General features: G+C 37.1%; 1 protein-coding gene across 1 annotated transcript in view; it reads right to left on the bottom strand.

The window, feature by feature from the left end:
• The window catches only part of PITPNM3 (PITPNM family member 3), a 42,434-nt gene that overhangs the window by 17,200 nt on the left and 9,369 nt on the right, over positions 1-15,865 (bottom strand). The window contains exons 4-5 of the mRNA XM_053455863.1: positions 8,994-9,183; positions 5,470-5,589 (exon numbers count right to left, since the gene is read on the bottom strand). Coding sequence (XP_053311838.1) covers positions 5,470-5,589; positions 8,994-9,183 — 310 coding nt within the window. The remainder of the gene's footprint in view (positions 1-5,469; positions 5,590-8,993; positions 9,184-15,865) is intronic.

The raw sequence follows: 15,865 nt of genomic DNA on the forward strand, positions 1-15,865 counted from the left end.
CCCCATTTCATTCATACTACAAAAGTAAAATATTGCAATATTTTGTTGAGTTAATATTGTTATTTGATCATTTCTGGAGATAAATGAATCACTGGGCACGACAATAAAGAAATATCCTTACAATTATGTTCCATTGAGTCACTTATTTGAAATTACATTTTTTTGCATTGACCTTATTTGAATTATATTTTAGATAGCACTATACTTTCCACTATAGGTTCCTTATATCATAGAGCAGAGTGAAATATTACGCAATATGATCAATTTAAAAACTTGATACTTTGTGTGGATTGTTTGCAAAATGAGTGCAAGACAAGCTGAAGTTTTTATATGTGTAATGATACCAAGCAAAAGAGTGAGACTCTCCTGCAGGGACTTACTGTATACTTATTTTCATTCACAGTGTATGTGAAAGACCCTTGAGGCTCTTAATAATAATCCAAGGATAATTCTGACATGGACCTCTTTATTGCATTGAGAGATCATTGACCTGCCTGGTGGGCTGCTGGCTGACAACACCACACATAAACACACACACACAATCTGCCACTCCAGCATTAGTAGCGTGCAGCCACACTTACATCAACATGCGGCCACTGGCTTTAAAGTGCCAAGGCTGACCCGTCATCACCAGTCTGGCCCTGCCCAACTCCATTTTGTAAATTTTCCCCTGTGATCTCAAGCACAGGCAAGCAAATATTTCAGTTGTTCCTGAGCACACCCCTCTGATCTGTGAACAGCAGGGCGCTGGTTTCGCGAATGAATGTTGGCATTGAGGTTGGCTGGACATTCACACCAGGTGTAATTATAATAACAAGTTCCTTATCATTGTATGATCAAGCGAGAGCTTATACATAATTTTTATATATTGACCTCAGCTAGAAGTTATTATCACTGTCGGGAAAAATGCAGTAACTCCATTAGCACTCTCCACACATTGGGGTCTATCCACCAAAAGCAGAGTTGTCAGGAGAGTTGCGTTGCAGCTGAGTAAGTTGCCTACTTATTGAAATATCCTGGGACATCCCTGTCCTTTCTGGAGAAATTTGCTAGGGATCGCCCTTCATAAAAATCACAACTCTCCTGCAACTCTCCCTTTAGTGAATAACTCCACTGTGTGCATTCAGAAAATCAAAACATTTGCAGTACTATTATTTACATGAAAGCTGGAGCTACACATAGGAAGAAGGTATTTTAAAATGTTGCCTATACAGTACTGTTTTGCTTTGTGACAGATATTTATTATTATCTACCATTACTACTTTCCTGCTGTTAGATTTTATGGTCTTTATTCCAGCTATATTTTTTAGCTTTCTTCCAACAAAAGTTCTGATCAAAGTAGCAGCACAAGAAAAAACTGCGTCCTTCAGTGCTCCATGTGCACAATTATATGTAATATCAATATTGCGCTTGACATTAGTTGCTTATGACAATATTATAGATTCATTTCATCCTGATACCAGTGCGTGACATTAGAAGAAGTACAATTACAGAATTTTAACAAAGAAAATGTTCTGAGCAAAGTTATAGGCTGTGCCGTTAATTATATTCAGACTTCAAAAGCATATAACAACCATTCCAGGACATTGTGATGAAATAACAGCTGTCAAACTTTACAAACTAATTTAAGTAGCACAGATGGGTTTTTTTTATTGTGTCTACATTTAGCACTAAGGTAAATTTAGAAGAAAATGAAGTATACACAATAGTTCTATTTTAGGTATTAGAACTGTATTAGAACTGTACTTATTTTTTAAATGTATCCCTCAGACTGTGGGTATAATCAGATATACATAAGACTTATTAAATCAATGTCTGTGCTGAAGGGGCCAAATAGAATTTTACCCATTATTATTTATTACCCCCTATCCCAGTCCAAAGGGAGCTGGGGGAATGGCAGTCAGTCTGGTTGGTCCTCTCAAGATTTCCACCCACAGAAGAAGTGAGGGAAGGAGATCTGCAGCTCTACCTAACAAATTACCTTCACCGATGCATGGGGCGGAGGAATAGTGGGAGGCATTCATCAACATCCCCCTTGTTTAATGGGTCCAACTTTTTGAACATTTTTCCAGGTAGTAATTTAAACTACTATGGATTTCCCAGGTATACTTATTGATGGAGATACATGGGAACTTCATGGCTTTGGGTTGAAAGCTTCTGGCATCTCAGCTAATTCATTGGCCCTGTGTGTTTTATGTGTATTGGGGGCCAATCTTGCCTCTCCCCCTTCAATTTTCCATACAGAGATGAGGGGGCATACTGGAAATCAACCCTGGGACATTTGTTTATTTAATGTCTGTGCAGGCCATGGTGGTATCTACTAAAGTACAGGAACCTGGATTTATTATGGCCTAGCCATTGTTTCTGTACTAATCCATGTATATAAACTGTAGTTTCTATATATAATGGCTTTGAAGTTGACAGAACATACACCATATTTACTGTACAGCTATATACATGTTATGCATAGCTAAACATGTATGATTTTTTAATTAAGCTTTATATAAACATAAATTCTCAAACCCTTCCCACAAATTATTTGATCAGGTAAACTTTTGCCTCATTCATCTGCGTTATTGCCAGCAAAAGCTAGCAGGGTGTCAAACAAAGTTTTGATGTTGTTTTTATGTGAATAAACAGCTAATGAGTGCAATTAACATTAAAGTTGATGACCACCTTTAATTAAATTAGTCACCTTATTTATAATAATTGAAACTAGGTTCACATAAACCCATACATGATGACATTAGTTTGCAGAATACTAAAGGTCAGAATTTTTCAGGCCTTTTTTTAGTCATTAGTTTTTCTACTAAGTACTAAGGTGATCATTATAGAACATTAAGAGCTTCATCACACAAATTACAGAATTGTTTCATATACCGTAATTAAAACATCAAACATAGCGTATAGAATATTCTTATAGATTTTTAATACCATGCTACTCATACGCTTGCCACAGTCACTAGTCATCATATTTTTACAAGCTGACAAAATATACAATAGCATACTATCTTTATAAATGAAATACATAGTTGTACAGTGTAATGTGTATGCATAGATTTTACCATCATCAGAGGTGATAAATATGGGTTGCAATCAGTGTTCCCTCTAAGTTGTGCGCCTGTGTGCGCGCACATAGCTTTCAGAGGGAGCGCACACGTGAGAAAATTGCACGCACAACCAGTAGTGTACCTAGCAGGGGGGAGGGCGGTCCGCTACTGGTTGTGCGCACGGCACCCCTCCAGAGACGGACAGTAATGTCCGCCGCTAGAGGAGCAGGATCATTTGGGAAGATCAAGGATCTCCCTCTAACTGGCTTAAAAACAATCAAGGAAGCGGGACAGGAGACAGAAGAAGAAGAGGACGAATGAAGAGGAGAAGGAAAATTGACAGAGAAAAGGTAGGAAAACATTCAGTGAGAGTGGATTAGTAAGTGTGTGAGAGTGATGGGTTTTATGCTGAAGTTTATGCTAAATGTTTGTGAATGAGTGTGTGTGATAGATGTGGATGTGTAAGTGGGGGGGGGTAGCATGCCATAGGGAGACTGTAATCACATTCCTATCATGCCACAGTGTGATTGCTGTTAGCAATTATATATATATATATATATATATATATATATATATATATATATATATTGTTGTTGTTGATTTTTTTGTCCAATTTTGGTGTGTTAACCACACTTTTATTAAAAGTAAGTAACGCACCAAAATTGGACAGAAAAATTAGATAACAATATTAATATATAGATATATATATATATATATATATATATATATATATATATGTATATATGATTGCTATCATGCCCAGGCAACCAGTACATGGTAGAACCTGGGCATGTCTCTGTATATAGTGATAGGTGTTATGCTGTACCACCGTCAGTGCGTGCCTCAGTATATAGTGATAGGTGTAATGCTGTACCCCCGTCAATGTTTGCCTCAGTATATAATGATAGTTCTGCTGTACCACCGTCAATGTTTGCCTCAGTATATAATGATAGCAGTTATGCTGTACCACCTCAGTATGTAATGATAGCAGTTATGCTGTACCACCATCAATGTTTGCCTCAGTATATAATGACAGTTATGCTGTACCACCGTCAATGTTTGCCTCAGTATATAATGATAGCAGTTATGCTGTACCACCGTCAATGCTTGCCTCAGTATAAAATGATAGCAGTTATGCTGTATCACTATCAGTGTCTGTCTCAGTATATAGTGATAGGTGTTATGCTGTACCCCAGTCAATGTCTGCCTCAGTATATAATAATAACAACTATGTGTACCCTCGTCAATGTCTGCCTTAGTATATAATGATAACAGTTATGCTGTACCCCTGTCAATGTTTGCCTATGCAGTTTTAAAGTGTGTGTGTGGGGGGGGGTTGCCACATACAGGATCCGCCCCAGGTGCCAAATACTCTAGGTACGCCTCTGCACACAACAGTTTTTCCCAATTAAAAAGAAAAATCCGGTCGTGATTCGCTCATAATTTACTTATGCAGTGAGAATTTCACCTTTAAAAAAAAACATTACAGTAAGTAATACTGTTGTGTAACTAATACTATATTATCACACTATAATGTAGTGTTATTAACAATGAGTGAGCTGAAGCAAAAATATTGAGTAACAATTTAAATTTAACATTTGCAGAAACATATTGTGCACACAAAATTCTGGCAAAAGAGAAATTTTCTGCGCACACCACCTAAGAAAATTAGAGGGAACATTGGCTACAATGGGATGAATCTTCACCCGAGTCCCAAAGGGTACAACCACAGTCCCTAGTGGTGTTTGGCTAAAATATCCCTTCTCCTTTTCCAATTTGTTTCCAAGGTAATGGGGAACATTAAGGTATGATGTTATGAGGTAAAAAAAGGGTGCTGGTCATGATGGAAAAGAATGATGGAAGGTGTGCAGCGGAAAATAATAATAATTGGTACAGGTATTTATCCCTCAATAACCATAACAAGAATACAAACTAAATTAAGAATAGGACTGTTCACAATCTAATAGATGAAAAAGTTCCAACATTTTGTTATTATGGCATTTGCCATATGCCTATGTTTCAACCTGGTATGGTCTTCATCGGGGTAAAAGAAAATAATTATAGGCAAGTTTCAATTCACAGCTGCAGACAGATCTATCATTGAAAAAACTTTACACTATTAGGGACTCAGGAGTACTGGAAATGTTCTTTTGTTTCCCGACAGATGTACTTTTCAAGGATCCATTTGCTATTAATTATTATGTCGGGCTTCCTTTAAGTGCTTTTATACTGGTCATCATACCATCCACATCTTCACATATATTGATGCTTTAGTCAAGTGAGATCAATACCTCTGAATCACATCGTGCTTGGCAGATATACATTTAATCAACTACATTTCCTCTATTTTGAGGAACAATCCATTACTACATAAACCTACATGTTCATTGGGGATTAGAAAATCCCTGCATTTAGGTACCTGTATGCTGCTTCCACTTCCTCTCCTGCTGCTGTTCTGGCTTTCTCCAGGAGTCTTTGAGCTGTAGCACAAGGCATCAAACCCTAGTATTCCTCCCACACAGTCTCCGATCAGACATACCTGAGAGGACATCAATATAAGCTAATGAATGCTGAAATGGAAGGCTTCTTTTTCAAAACCAGAACAACAGACAATTGAAGTGACATTCAACATTCACAAATTTGGTATCATTGCACAAGTTCCTAGCACTTCTTGTACATGGCAACTCTCAGAATTTGCTCTCAGATTTTTGTTCACTAATTTCATGGACAATTTATCCCATAGTCTACAGTTTCACATTGATATACGGATGTTTATATACACATCAAAACTCATTTAATGTCTTGCTTGGTAGGCATTTTTCAGACAGGTTTAAGTGCTGAATAGCAACATGTTTTTGTTATATTGTTCACAAATGTGGTCCATCTTGTAGGGCATATTTGCCAAGGTTCTTCTCAACCTGGGATACATATGATCCCCAACTCAGTAACCTTATGTTAACCTTACATTTCCCATGATTAAAATTCCTATTCAAATCAATAAGTGCCACAAACGAATACCCTCAGCATGAGTTGAACCCAGAGCTCTGTAAATAAATCCCAAAAGGCTTACTTAAAGTTTCCATTGATTTATATGGCAACATCATATTCTGTAGCACTGTGCAATCTAGAACGAGTTGGGGGTAAACTAGGCAATAAAAGGGAGGCAGAGGTAAGCAGAAGAAGTGGAGTAAAATATTGAAAAAGTAGGAAACAAACTATATAACGGTTTGCAGTAGAGCCCTAGTGTTTACTGGTGGCACCCTGGTACAATAGTCCCTTTGAGTTACTACTGTAGTATAGATGGGTAGATGGGATTCTAGTGGAAAGATATTATATTTGATTGTATCTGTAATCAAATTATTTTGAAAGAATTTTTGTGTCAAATACATATAGAGCAGTATCATTAACCTGTTATTTTGTTAATATTTTTGTTATAACAAAAAATTGGTCATGCTGCACCATTATAAATCGCCCCCAATGTGTCTGCATCTTGAGAACTGAGCTCAGTACTCCGATATGAAGGAAAGCTGCTATGGCCTGTGGAATAATGTTTTACTCTTTGTGCTATTTTGTTTCCGGTGAGTGTATAAACACCTTTCTTTAATTGTGGTAATGTTTCTTGGCCTAACCTAGCCACTCAGTGCTCTTCACAAGCATACCATGCTAGCGCATATTGAGGTGGCTGAAATCCAGAACTCGCTTAGAAATTCAGATGTCCTCCAAATAAATCATCTTAAGTTATTAAACAAACAGATTATAGTGTGGGCAACGTGGGTGTTCTCTTGTATAATTGCAGTGCTTTGAAGGCACATTTTGGTTTGCATTTTATTAGAGGTACAAATGGCCATACTTTCTCTTATTTAATGCCATTTCACTTTTTTGGCACATAAAACATTATGAAAATGGGCCATCCTTTCTTCTAATTGATTCTGACAGATGAAAGTTACATGCTGTATTCTTCTTCTTTTTCTTCTTCTTTTCATCGTCTTCTTCTTCCTCTTATTGTTACCATTATTAATTAAACTCAAATATGGTTACAATCTAGAACGTGGGACTATAGCACACATGAGGTGAAGGTGCACATGTTTGAGATGGACCAACCACCAAACAGCCTCTCAGTATGATTTAAACCAAATGTGAAATATTTATAATGTTACAAGCAAAAAACATTTTTTAAAATAAATACAATATTTTCCAGCAAACCAGCCAACTTTTAAGAGAAGCTTCATTTGTGAGTTAACAGCATTTTAAGTTCGGCAGTCAGCATTGAAACCAACTGAATGTTACATAGTTACATAGTTAGATAGGCTAAAAAAACATGTGTCCATCAAGTTCAGCCTTTCATTGGAGATCCGTCAATATTGTTGCCCGTTCAGTATTAAGGTTCCCATAGCATTTGTCCGATTTGCTGGGAAGTATTATAAGAAAAGAATGAAAGTAATGCAATTACAAAAATTGCCACTGGTATTGAAACGTAACAGCTAAAGTTTCCTCATTGACAAATGTATTATACAAGCCGACTCATAGCATCTGATTATTCTACAAGTCTCTTTAGACACCGACCAGAATACAGACATTTCATACTATTCCGCTGCTTCATTTTCTTTCCACAATTCACTACCTGGTAATAGCGTTAGGATTACAAACTGCATTCCCAAATCATCTGGGTTTTTTTAAATAACTTGTTGGAAGAAGAAATACCAAAATAATTCTCCATTTGTTATTATATTAGTAAAATGAAACACAATTTAATCGTACCAAATTCTCCTGCATTGTAACTGTTATACATTTTATACTTTCCTTTCGGAATTAATATTAATAAACAAAGATTCACGCTGGGAGCATTTATAGAATGATGTTCTGCAGAGATTAAAGCTCAATAACAATGCCAACACGCTGGCATTTTACTGTACATGTGCACCAATTGCATTTGATGTATTTGTTTTTTCTTTTCTCGTTTAGGATTCTTACTCTTTATTTTAATTTGCATTCTATCAAAAATGAAATAGATAAAGGACTTGCCTGCGGTACAAGCTGCAGTCCTGGGGCCAGAACGGACTCCCTTCAGGGGAGTTCACCAAGCCAATGCTTAAGCTGACTGTCTGTATGTACATCACCACTTAAATTTAAAGGGGCCAAACAGCTATATGCATCGAAAGGCCTCTGATGGTTGGAGTGTCCCTTTAAATAAAGAACCCTGCATTTTACGGTTTCCTAAATTACATCTAGAGATCCTCATACACATCATTTAATTCAATCAAACATATTTGAGTTTAACAAAAACATATTTATAAGATGGACCAAACTAGTCATAATGTAAAACATTGTGATTGTTTAAGATTCTTTTGTTAAAACTATGAGTGTACTGTTATTATTATTTATTGTTTTATATAGCGCCATCATATTCCTAAGCGCTCTACAATGAGTAAACAGGACATAACAAGTAGTATATAACGTAACAATTCGACTTACAGAAACAAGAGGTGAGGAGGGTCCTGCTCAAACAAGCTCACATTCTAGAGGGAGTTAGGGTAAATACCACAAGAGGTAAAACTGTTGTTCTTAGGGATTAGCCAGCCAGTAAAAGTATTGGAGGAAAGGGATTTATGAAAGGTGAGCTAAGGAAGAGGGGAGGAAGAGCGTTGTGTAAATTTGTAGGTGGTCCTAAAGAAGGGAACCTTGAGAAATTTCTTGAAGGGTCAAAGCAAGGGGGGAAGACAGATAAGGGGAGGGCATTCCAGAGGATAGGGGCAGTCCTTGAGAAACATGCATCAGAGCTGAAAATCAGAGGAGAGGACAGACAGAGGTCATCAGATGAGCAGAGAGTAAGGGAGTGTAAAGTGAGAAAAGAAGGGGTCCTAGAAATGAGCCTTGGGTTACACGCACTGGATAGGGAAGGGGAGAGGATATATATACTGTAACAGAGTTGTTATAGAAGGATACCTGTCCGTTAAAGCCAGCTCCATCTGGAGACTTCAGGAAATCATTGTAAACTTGGTTAGCTTTGTTGATCACCGTTGCAACTGCATCTTGGTACTGCGGGGAGGAAATGGCCAGTAGTGGCAATGCAGCTAAAGGAATGTGATCTTCACTAATGCTCAGGCAGTTCTCATCGTAGCTGTAAGGATTAAGACTGGAGAAAGAAAAAAACAAGCAACAAAGCAGTAGTTTAGATATATGCAGATCTACGTTATACAAATGTAACAGGTTTCATTCGTCGTTGCCAAATGTCTTTATAGCTATTTATTGTTATAGAAATGAATACCTACCAGCTGTCCTAGTTTCTAAAGGACAATGCCTAGCTCTGACTCCTTACTGTTATATCAGCAGAAAGATTGCACAGAGATCCCCGGAGAAGTTAAATGAATGGTTGTCATATTCTGCATGTGGTAGACTCTATGTGTTGCTTGCTTACAATGTTGTATTTAGGTTCTCATTATTTCATTATTGCAAGTGGAGACATATACCTATTTGGTCCATTCTTTGTAGATACATGTAAATCTGAATGTGTATTGAACTAATAGTTAATACTCTTGATTTTTATAACCTGAAACACTTTTATTATATTCCGTTTTTTCTTATTTAATCCTTATTTAATCATCAACTGTCCCAGAGGAACTGGGTACATGCATCAACCTGGACGTGTGGTGACAAACTCAAGGAGACATCTAGAAGTTCAGATAAAGTTAAAATGTATAAGTGCAGATATTGTGAGATTAATGTATTATGAGAGCTCAGTGGAGCTTTCTTCAAAAGACATTTCTGGGGTTTACAGGTCTGCCATAATGGAGGTCCATGTTCCCACTACATAAAATAACCAGCATTCTTGGACTTAAATTTCATGTTTTGTTGAGACTCACTGCATGACAACCAACTAGTATCTCTCGTTGCCCAGTGTGTAGAATGAAAGAAATGCAATATGTTGAACATATTCAAGTTTCACGCTGCTAGTAATACTGTACATTTCAGAAAAATAAAACACAGAACTTTTTATAACAAAAAAATAACCCATCTAACAAAAAATCAAAACTGTATGTAAAAAAGAAGCAAATTTATACAAATTAACATACATTTTTAATAAATATAAAAACAAATAGTTCCTTTCTAATATTTAAAAAAATATAAAGGCTTTGGAGGTGATGCTTATTATGGTCAACCCAGCCATAACATATAGGGGCTACTACTGGAGTATATTTCATCTTTAAAGTATCAGACATAATACATTTTCAGACATCATTAGATGAGCGTGTACAATAATGTAAGTTGAATATGTTAGCATCACCCTGTGACTGAAAAAAACTACTGCATCAACTATACTGTGTTATTAACAGATAATAATAATAATAATTATAATAATACAAATTAGGTAAAATATAGGCTTTTAAACTATTTTAATTAAATAAATACACAGATCAGCCATAACATTATGACTAATATTGTGTAGGTCCACCTTTTGCCGCCAAAACAGCGCTGACCCGTCCAGGCATGGACTCCACTAGACCTCTGAAGCTGTGCTGTGGTATCTGGCACCAAGATGTTAGCAGCAGATCTTTTAAGTCCTGTAAGTTGCAAGGTGGGGACTCCATGGATACATCCTGGTGCCATGTGTTCTCTAGATAAGCAACACACAATCACCCGGCCATCCACTTGATATAAAAGAAGATGTGATTCTTCAGAACGGGTCACCCATCACCCTGTCGCCGGTTCACCGCTTTTTGTTCTTTAGACTATTTTTGATAGGTACTGACCACTGCAGACCGGGCACACCCCACAAGAGCTGCCGCTTTAGAGATGCTTTAGAGATGCTCTGACCCAGTCATCTGGCCATCACAATTTGGCCCTTGTCAAAGTCCCTCAGATCCTTACCCCTTGCCCATTTTTCCTGCTTCTAACACATCTGTGAAGACTAAATGTTTTCTTGCTGCCTAATATATCCCACCCACTGACAGGTGCCATGATAACAAAAATATCAGTGTTATTCACTTCACCTGTCAGTGGACATAATATTATGGCTGATTGGTGTATGATGTCTCTTTTGACTGCCCAAATGCCCTGAGCTGTCAAGATTTGTCTACTGAAACATTAATTGCATCAAGCATTCACATGATATGCTCCTAATTAGACTTCACATGTTTTCTGCTCAGTAGTTTAAAATTCTTGGAATATTATTTTCAAGCTGTAAGTGTTTAGTCAGGGTTTAGAAGGACATAATGCCTTCATCTACATTTCATTAGGCACTAAGATAGCATACCCCAAATTTGTTGGAAAAACAAAGAGCGTGTAAATCAGATTGGCTCATGTGGTGCGCCCATTAAAGTCAGCTATGCACCAGCAATGGACAGATCATGACACAAATCAGACAAAAATAATCCTTACTTTACTATATTGATAGGTAATACCTAAACAGTTTCAGTAAATTAAATTAGCCTAAAAAATGAACAGTAGATGCACCACAAGTGTGGAGGTGCTATGCCCTGAACTCTTACACACTTAGCTTAGCTTACACTACGTTTTCACTACGTTTGAAAAACTGGTAGTAGCCCAGAAGACACGGTCTGCCTACGTGTATTCTGGTTTAGGCTTAAAGTGGCAGGTCTGTGGGGGAGGGGCTTCTAGGGTCTTATAAGATGCCAGCTCCGGGGAGATCTCCCTGGCTGAGATCTACACTGAGTACACAAGTACATGTCTATTGATTTTGGGATGGAGGGGCTGGCTGGCAATGTGGTTAGGATAGAGCCATAGGGTTTCTAGTAACCTATGTGAACTTTGTCTCTGGTGCACCCTTTGGGCATACATTTGCTTGCTGACACAGGAGGGAACATGGTAGTGGTGTCCCCACCAGCTTAGTACTCTTGTTAACTGCCTAGTTTGCCAATATCTTAGGGTCAGCCCTGGCTAAAGAGTTAGAATTTTAATGCTTTTTAGTTATAAATGTACATGAATTTTTTTAATTAAAGTAGTCTATAAACATTTTCCAGCAGATTAAAAAGGAATAATCATGTAGGGCATTAGAACAGAAAGATGGCCTCTGTAATTATAATGACCGTATATACAAAGAAGGTGTGATTGCTTAATTTAATCCATAAATACTATTATACTGGTCTGTATGGTGTTTAGAATGATTACACAGTATTTTGGAAAAGTGTAATCAGCTTCAAATAAATGAACAGTTCTAACAGTATGACTGCAAAATGTGAAACTATTATCTACCCGGTGAAGATCTACATACAGTACTGTACATGGGCACTTTGATTACCCAGTTGAGCACCACATTTATGAACTCACATAATTGTATATATATATATATATATATATATATATATATATATATATATATATATATATTGTGCTGAAAGCTCAACATTGCTTCAGCATTGCTTTGTATGAAATCAATTTGGTTTGTAAGCTGATGTTTAGCCAGCTTGCTATAATCATGCCGTGTTCTTAGTTTAACTCATTCCATGTATGTGTTTCCATCGTGAGTTAGTTACTAGTCAGATAGGACATCCTGTAGATAGTCAAGTGGCATGCATTAATCATTCAATCACACGTACTTAATCACAGGTTACTTTGTATCTCTTCACAATGCATGTATTTTCAACTTCATTGTTTAGCAAATCAGGTCAATGCAAACATCTGAGCAGTTCAAAAGTAACTGCATTTTAATAAGGTTCAATTCAGCTAAAATAACCATCCAAAATGTTTCCAGACCCCCTTGATTTATGGAACCCAGCAGAATCTGAGTGGTAAATAAATGTGATTTATTATATTAGTAGTAATTATTGCATTATATCATATGCACTATATTATTCTATAGCATATTGTAATTATGGGGAATGTTAAATTGTATCTGGCAATAAAAGGGTTATTTTTTTTACCATTTATAGAGGAAAATCACAGAAGCCCATTGATATTAGTCCAATTTCTGTCGGTACTTTATTCTAAATCCACATGGATTGTATAAGCGTGCAGCATAAAGACATGTAGAATAGCTTGACAGGTTATGACTAATCATAGAGGTAAGAAACACGTCAAGCTATTCTACTTGTCTCTATGATGCACGCTTATACACTCCATGTGGATTTAGAATAAAGTACCTACAAAAATTGCACTAATATCCGTGGGCTTCTGTGATGTTATTTCCCTTCCTGAGTTACTTTAGGCATGGTCTTCCGATGGGAGATTCACAAACCAAGTATCGTCCATTCTTTTCTTTATGTAGACCATTCTTATCCATGTCCGTTATCTTACCATTTATTTAGACCCCTCTGTTCAAGTGTTCAAGGGTTTTATTTTTAATGGAGAATTTAGTTCAGAACTGTCTGCAAAGTTTCTACAATCCCCACTAAGTCTCTAAAGAGTAGACGTTTACATTAGCTTTAACTGTAGGATTTTTTAGCAGTCATAGTTTCTATGCCTGAGAATTTTAAATTAGACAGGTCATCACATCGTAAACTGTAAATGTGCCCCCCCTTTTTAAAACCAATTAGACAGATCACTGAATCAAGCTCATTGAGTATGGTTTCCATCCTAAACCTTGTTGGTCATATGCTTGTTTTTTTACCTTGAGTACTGCAATTATTAATAAAGCAGATTGATCCATTCCATATGTCCTCCTAAAGCACTTACTGTCTTTCTCCATTATGCGCTTCTCTGCTTATCATTTAAATAATAAGTAGTGTTTAGTTCCAGTGATGAGCAATTCCTGTGGCATCAATGATAACAAATACAAAGCAAAACGTGTTTGGAGTCTGCAATAAACACTGAAAAGTGCAAAAGAGATGGAAAGTATAACGTGTACCTGGGGCTTCCCAGCTTTCTTGTCCATGGATTCCACACAATGTGCATCTGTTGTACTTTTCCATTAAGTACAATTAATATGTTACTATAACCATTGGTACATATGCTAATGTTAACAGTAAATGGTTCACCAGTAGAAAATTGCTGCATGTTATGAGCAAAGCCTACAAACTACACACTTGTGAATACCCAAGCTGAAACAGAAAAAATTCAATCAACCCGTCGGCAGTAGTGTAAGTCTACTATAATGATTAAAAAAAAATAGGACCAGAAAAATAGCATAGTTGCTTGTACATACCAAATTAACAGCACAATTGAACTAGAAAATATATGTAGATATTTGTTCAAACAAAGAGACCTAATTTGCTTATTCTCTTCGACAAGGCATCTCACAATCATGCTGCGTGTGATTGGGGTTAATGGTTCCCAGATCACAGGCTGTTAAACATTTAGGGTTGCTTTGATGATATTCTGCAAGATGTCTTTATAGGCAATGAACAAGGCCTACGTACTCATTACATCCCAAGTTCACTGAAGCAATGTTTAAAAACATAATTTTGTTCCAAGATAATTAAAATTTCAGTCACAATGTAAATGAAAAATGAAAGATCCAATGAAGTGGGATTAATATGAGTTATATGTGCGGCATAGTAGGAGTTTATTGCACTGGCACCATGAGGTATAATAAGTAGTCATGTGTTCTACTACTCAATGACCTAACTATAAGCTGTCTAAGAATTGTAAACTTTCTAAATTCAAATTTCCAAACTCCAGAAAGTTTAGCAGGTCATGATTTACAAAACAGCAAGTTTTTTGAGGCTAAAACTCTGGGTTACGGTCATCTTGGTGCTAAAATTCACCATTTAGTAAATATCCAGTCCCAGAGCCAGGGGATCTTAGAGAGAACAGAAGCCTTCCATAAATAGTTCATTAAAAACCTTATAGAGAAGTAATGTTTCTCTTAGGCTAGGTTTCCACTTGGGTTTTTGTCCGGCGTTTTTTTCTTGATGAAAAACGCCAGGAAAACTGCCAAGAAAACTGCCACTGCATTTACCTGCGTTTAGCTAGGTTTCCATTTGTTTTTTTTTTGCTAAAAACGCCTATAAAAACGCCAATAGCGCCACCTGGCGTTTTTTTGTGAAAAACGGCTGCAGCCAGATGTTAGCTGTTCTTCAATAGGAAATCGCAAAATGCCATTTCCACTTGGCGTTTTTCTGTTTGGCGTTTTTTCAGTCCTCTTTGGCGTTTTTCTGCTTTTTTGGGCTCTGTGGCAGTTTTTCAAAATTGCAGCATGTTGACACTCTGGCGTTTTTTGCAAGAAATCTTGGCTTTTTTTCTCCAATAGAAGTCTATGGGAGAGAAAAAACGCCATGAAAAAGCCATGTGGGTTTATTGCCTTGGCGTTTTTTATGGCGTTTTTTCCACAGTTACAATGCAGAGGATGGACCCAGTATCTGTGTGTCCTACGAGAAATAGGCTGAAAACAAACAGTTTCACACAAAACAAAGTCCTGGACTGGTTCATATTGAATTTTACACCATTTGGAACAAACATGCCATTACAAACAAACATACGCGACCGGATCCTGCGTGCCAAAAGCAACAGCAAACAATTTGCACCATCATTTGGGGCCAATCTTCCCAGAGGAGCAGACATTCGAAATAAAGCATGCCTTACAAACCACAGAAAAGAGACAAAAGGGTCTACCAAGTAAATGACATCAGGAGAGGGCAGATGCTTGCCATTTATCCTAATCCCTTTTAGCTGGATGAAACTTCTAACTTGTAAAGGCTGGAAAAACTGCCTAAGGTCAAAAAAAGCAATTTCCACAGAAAGGCTAAAACGCCAGAAAAAACTGCAGAAAAAACGCCAAAACGCAGGTAAATGCAGTGGCAGTTTTCTTGGCAGTTTTCCTGGCGTTTTTCATCAAGAAAAAAACTCCGGACAAAAACCCAAGTGGAAACCTAGCCTAATAGTGACCAACCCTACTCGAAGAACACTAATTTTCAACGTCA

Source organism: Spea bombifrons, chromosome 2 (genome assembly GCF_027358695.1).
Source record: "Spea bombifrons isolate aSpeBom1 chromosome 2, aSpeBom1.2.pri, whole genome shotgun sequence".
NCBI classification, from domain to species: domain Eukaryota; kingdom Metazoa; phylum Chordata; class Amphibia; order Anura; family Pelobatidae; genus Spea; species Spea bombifrons.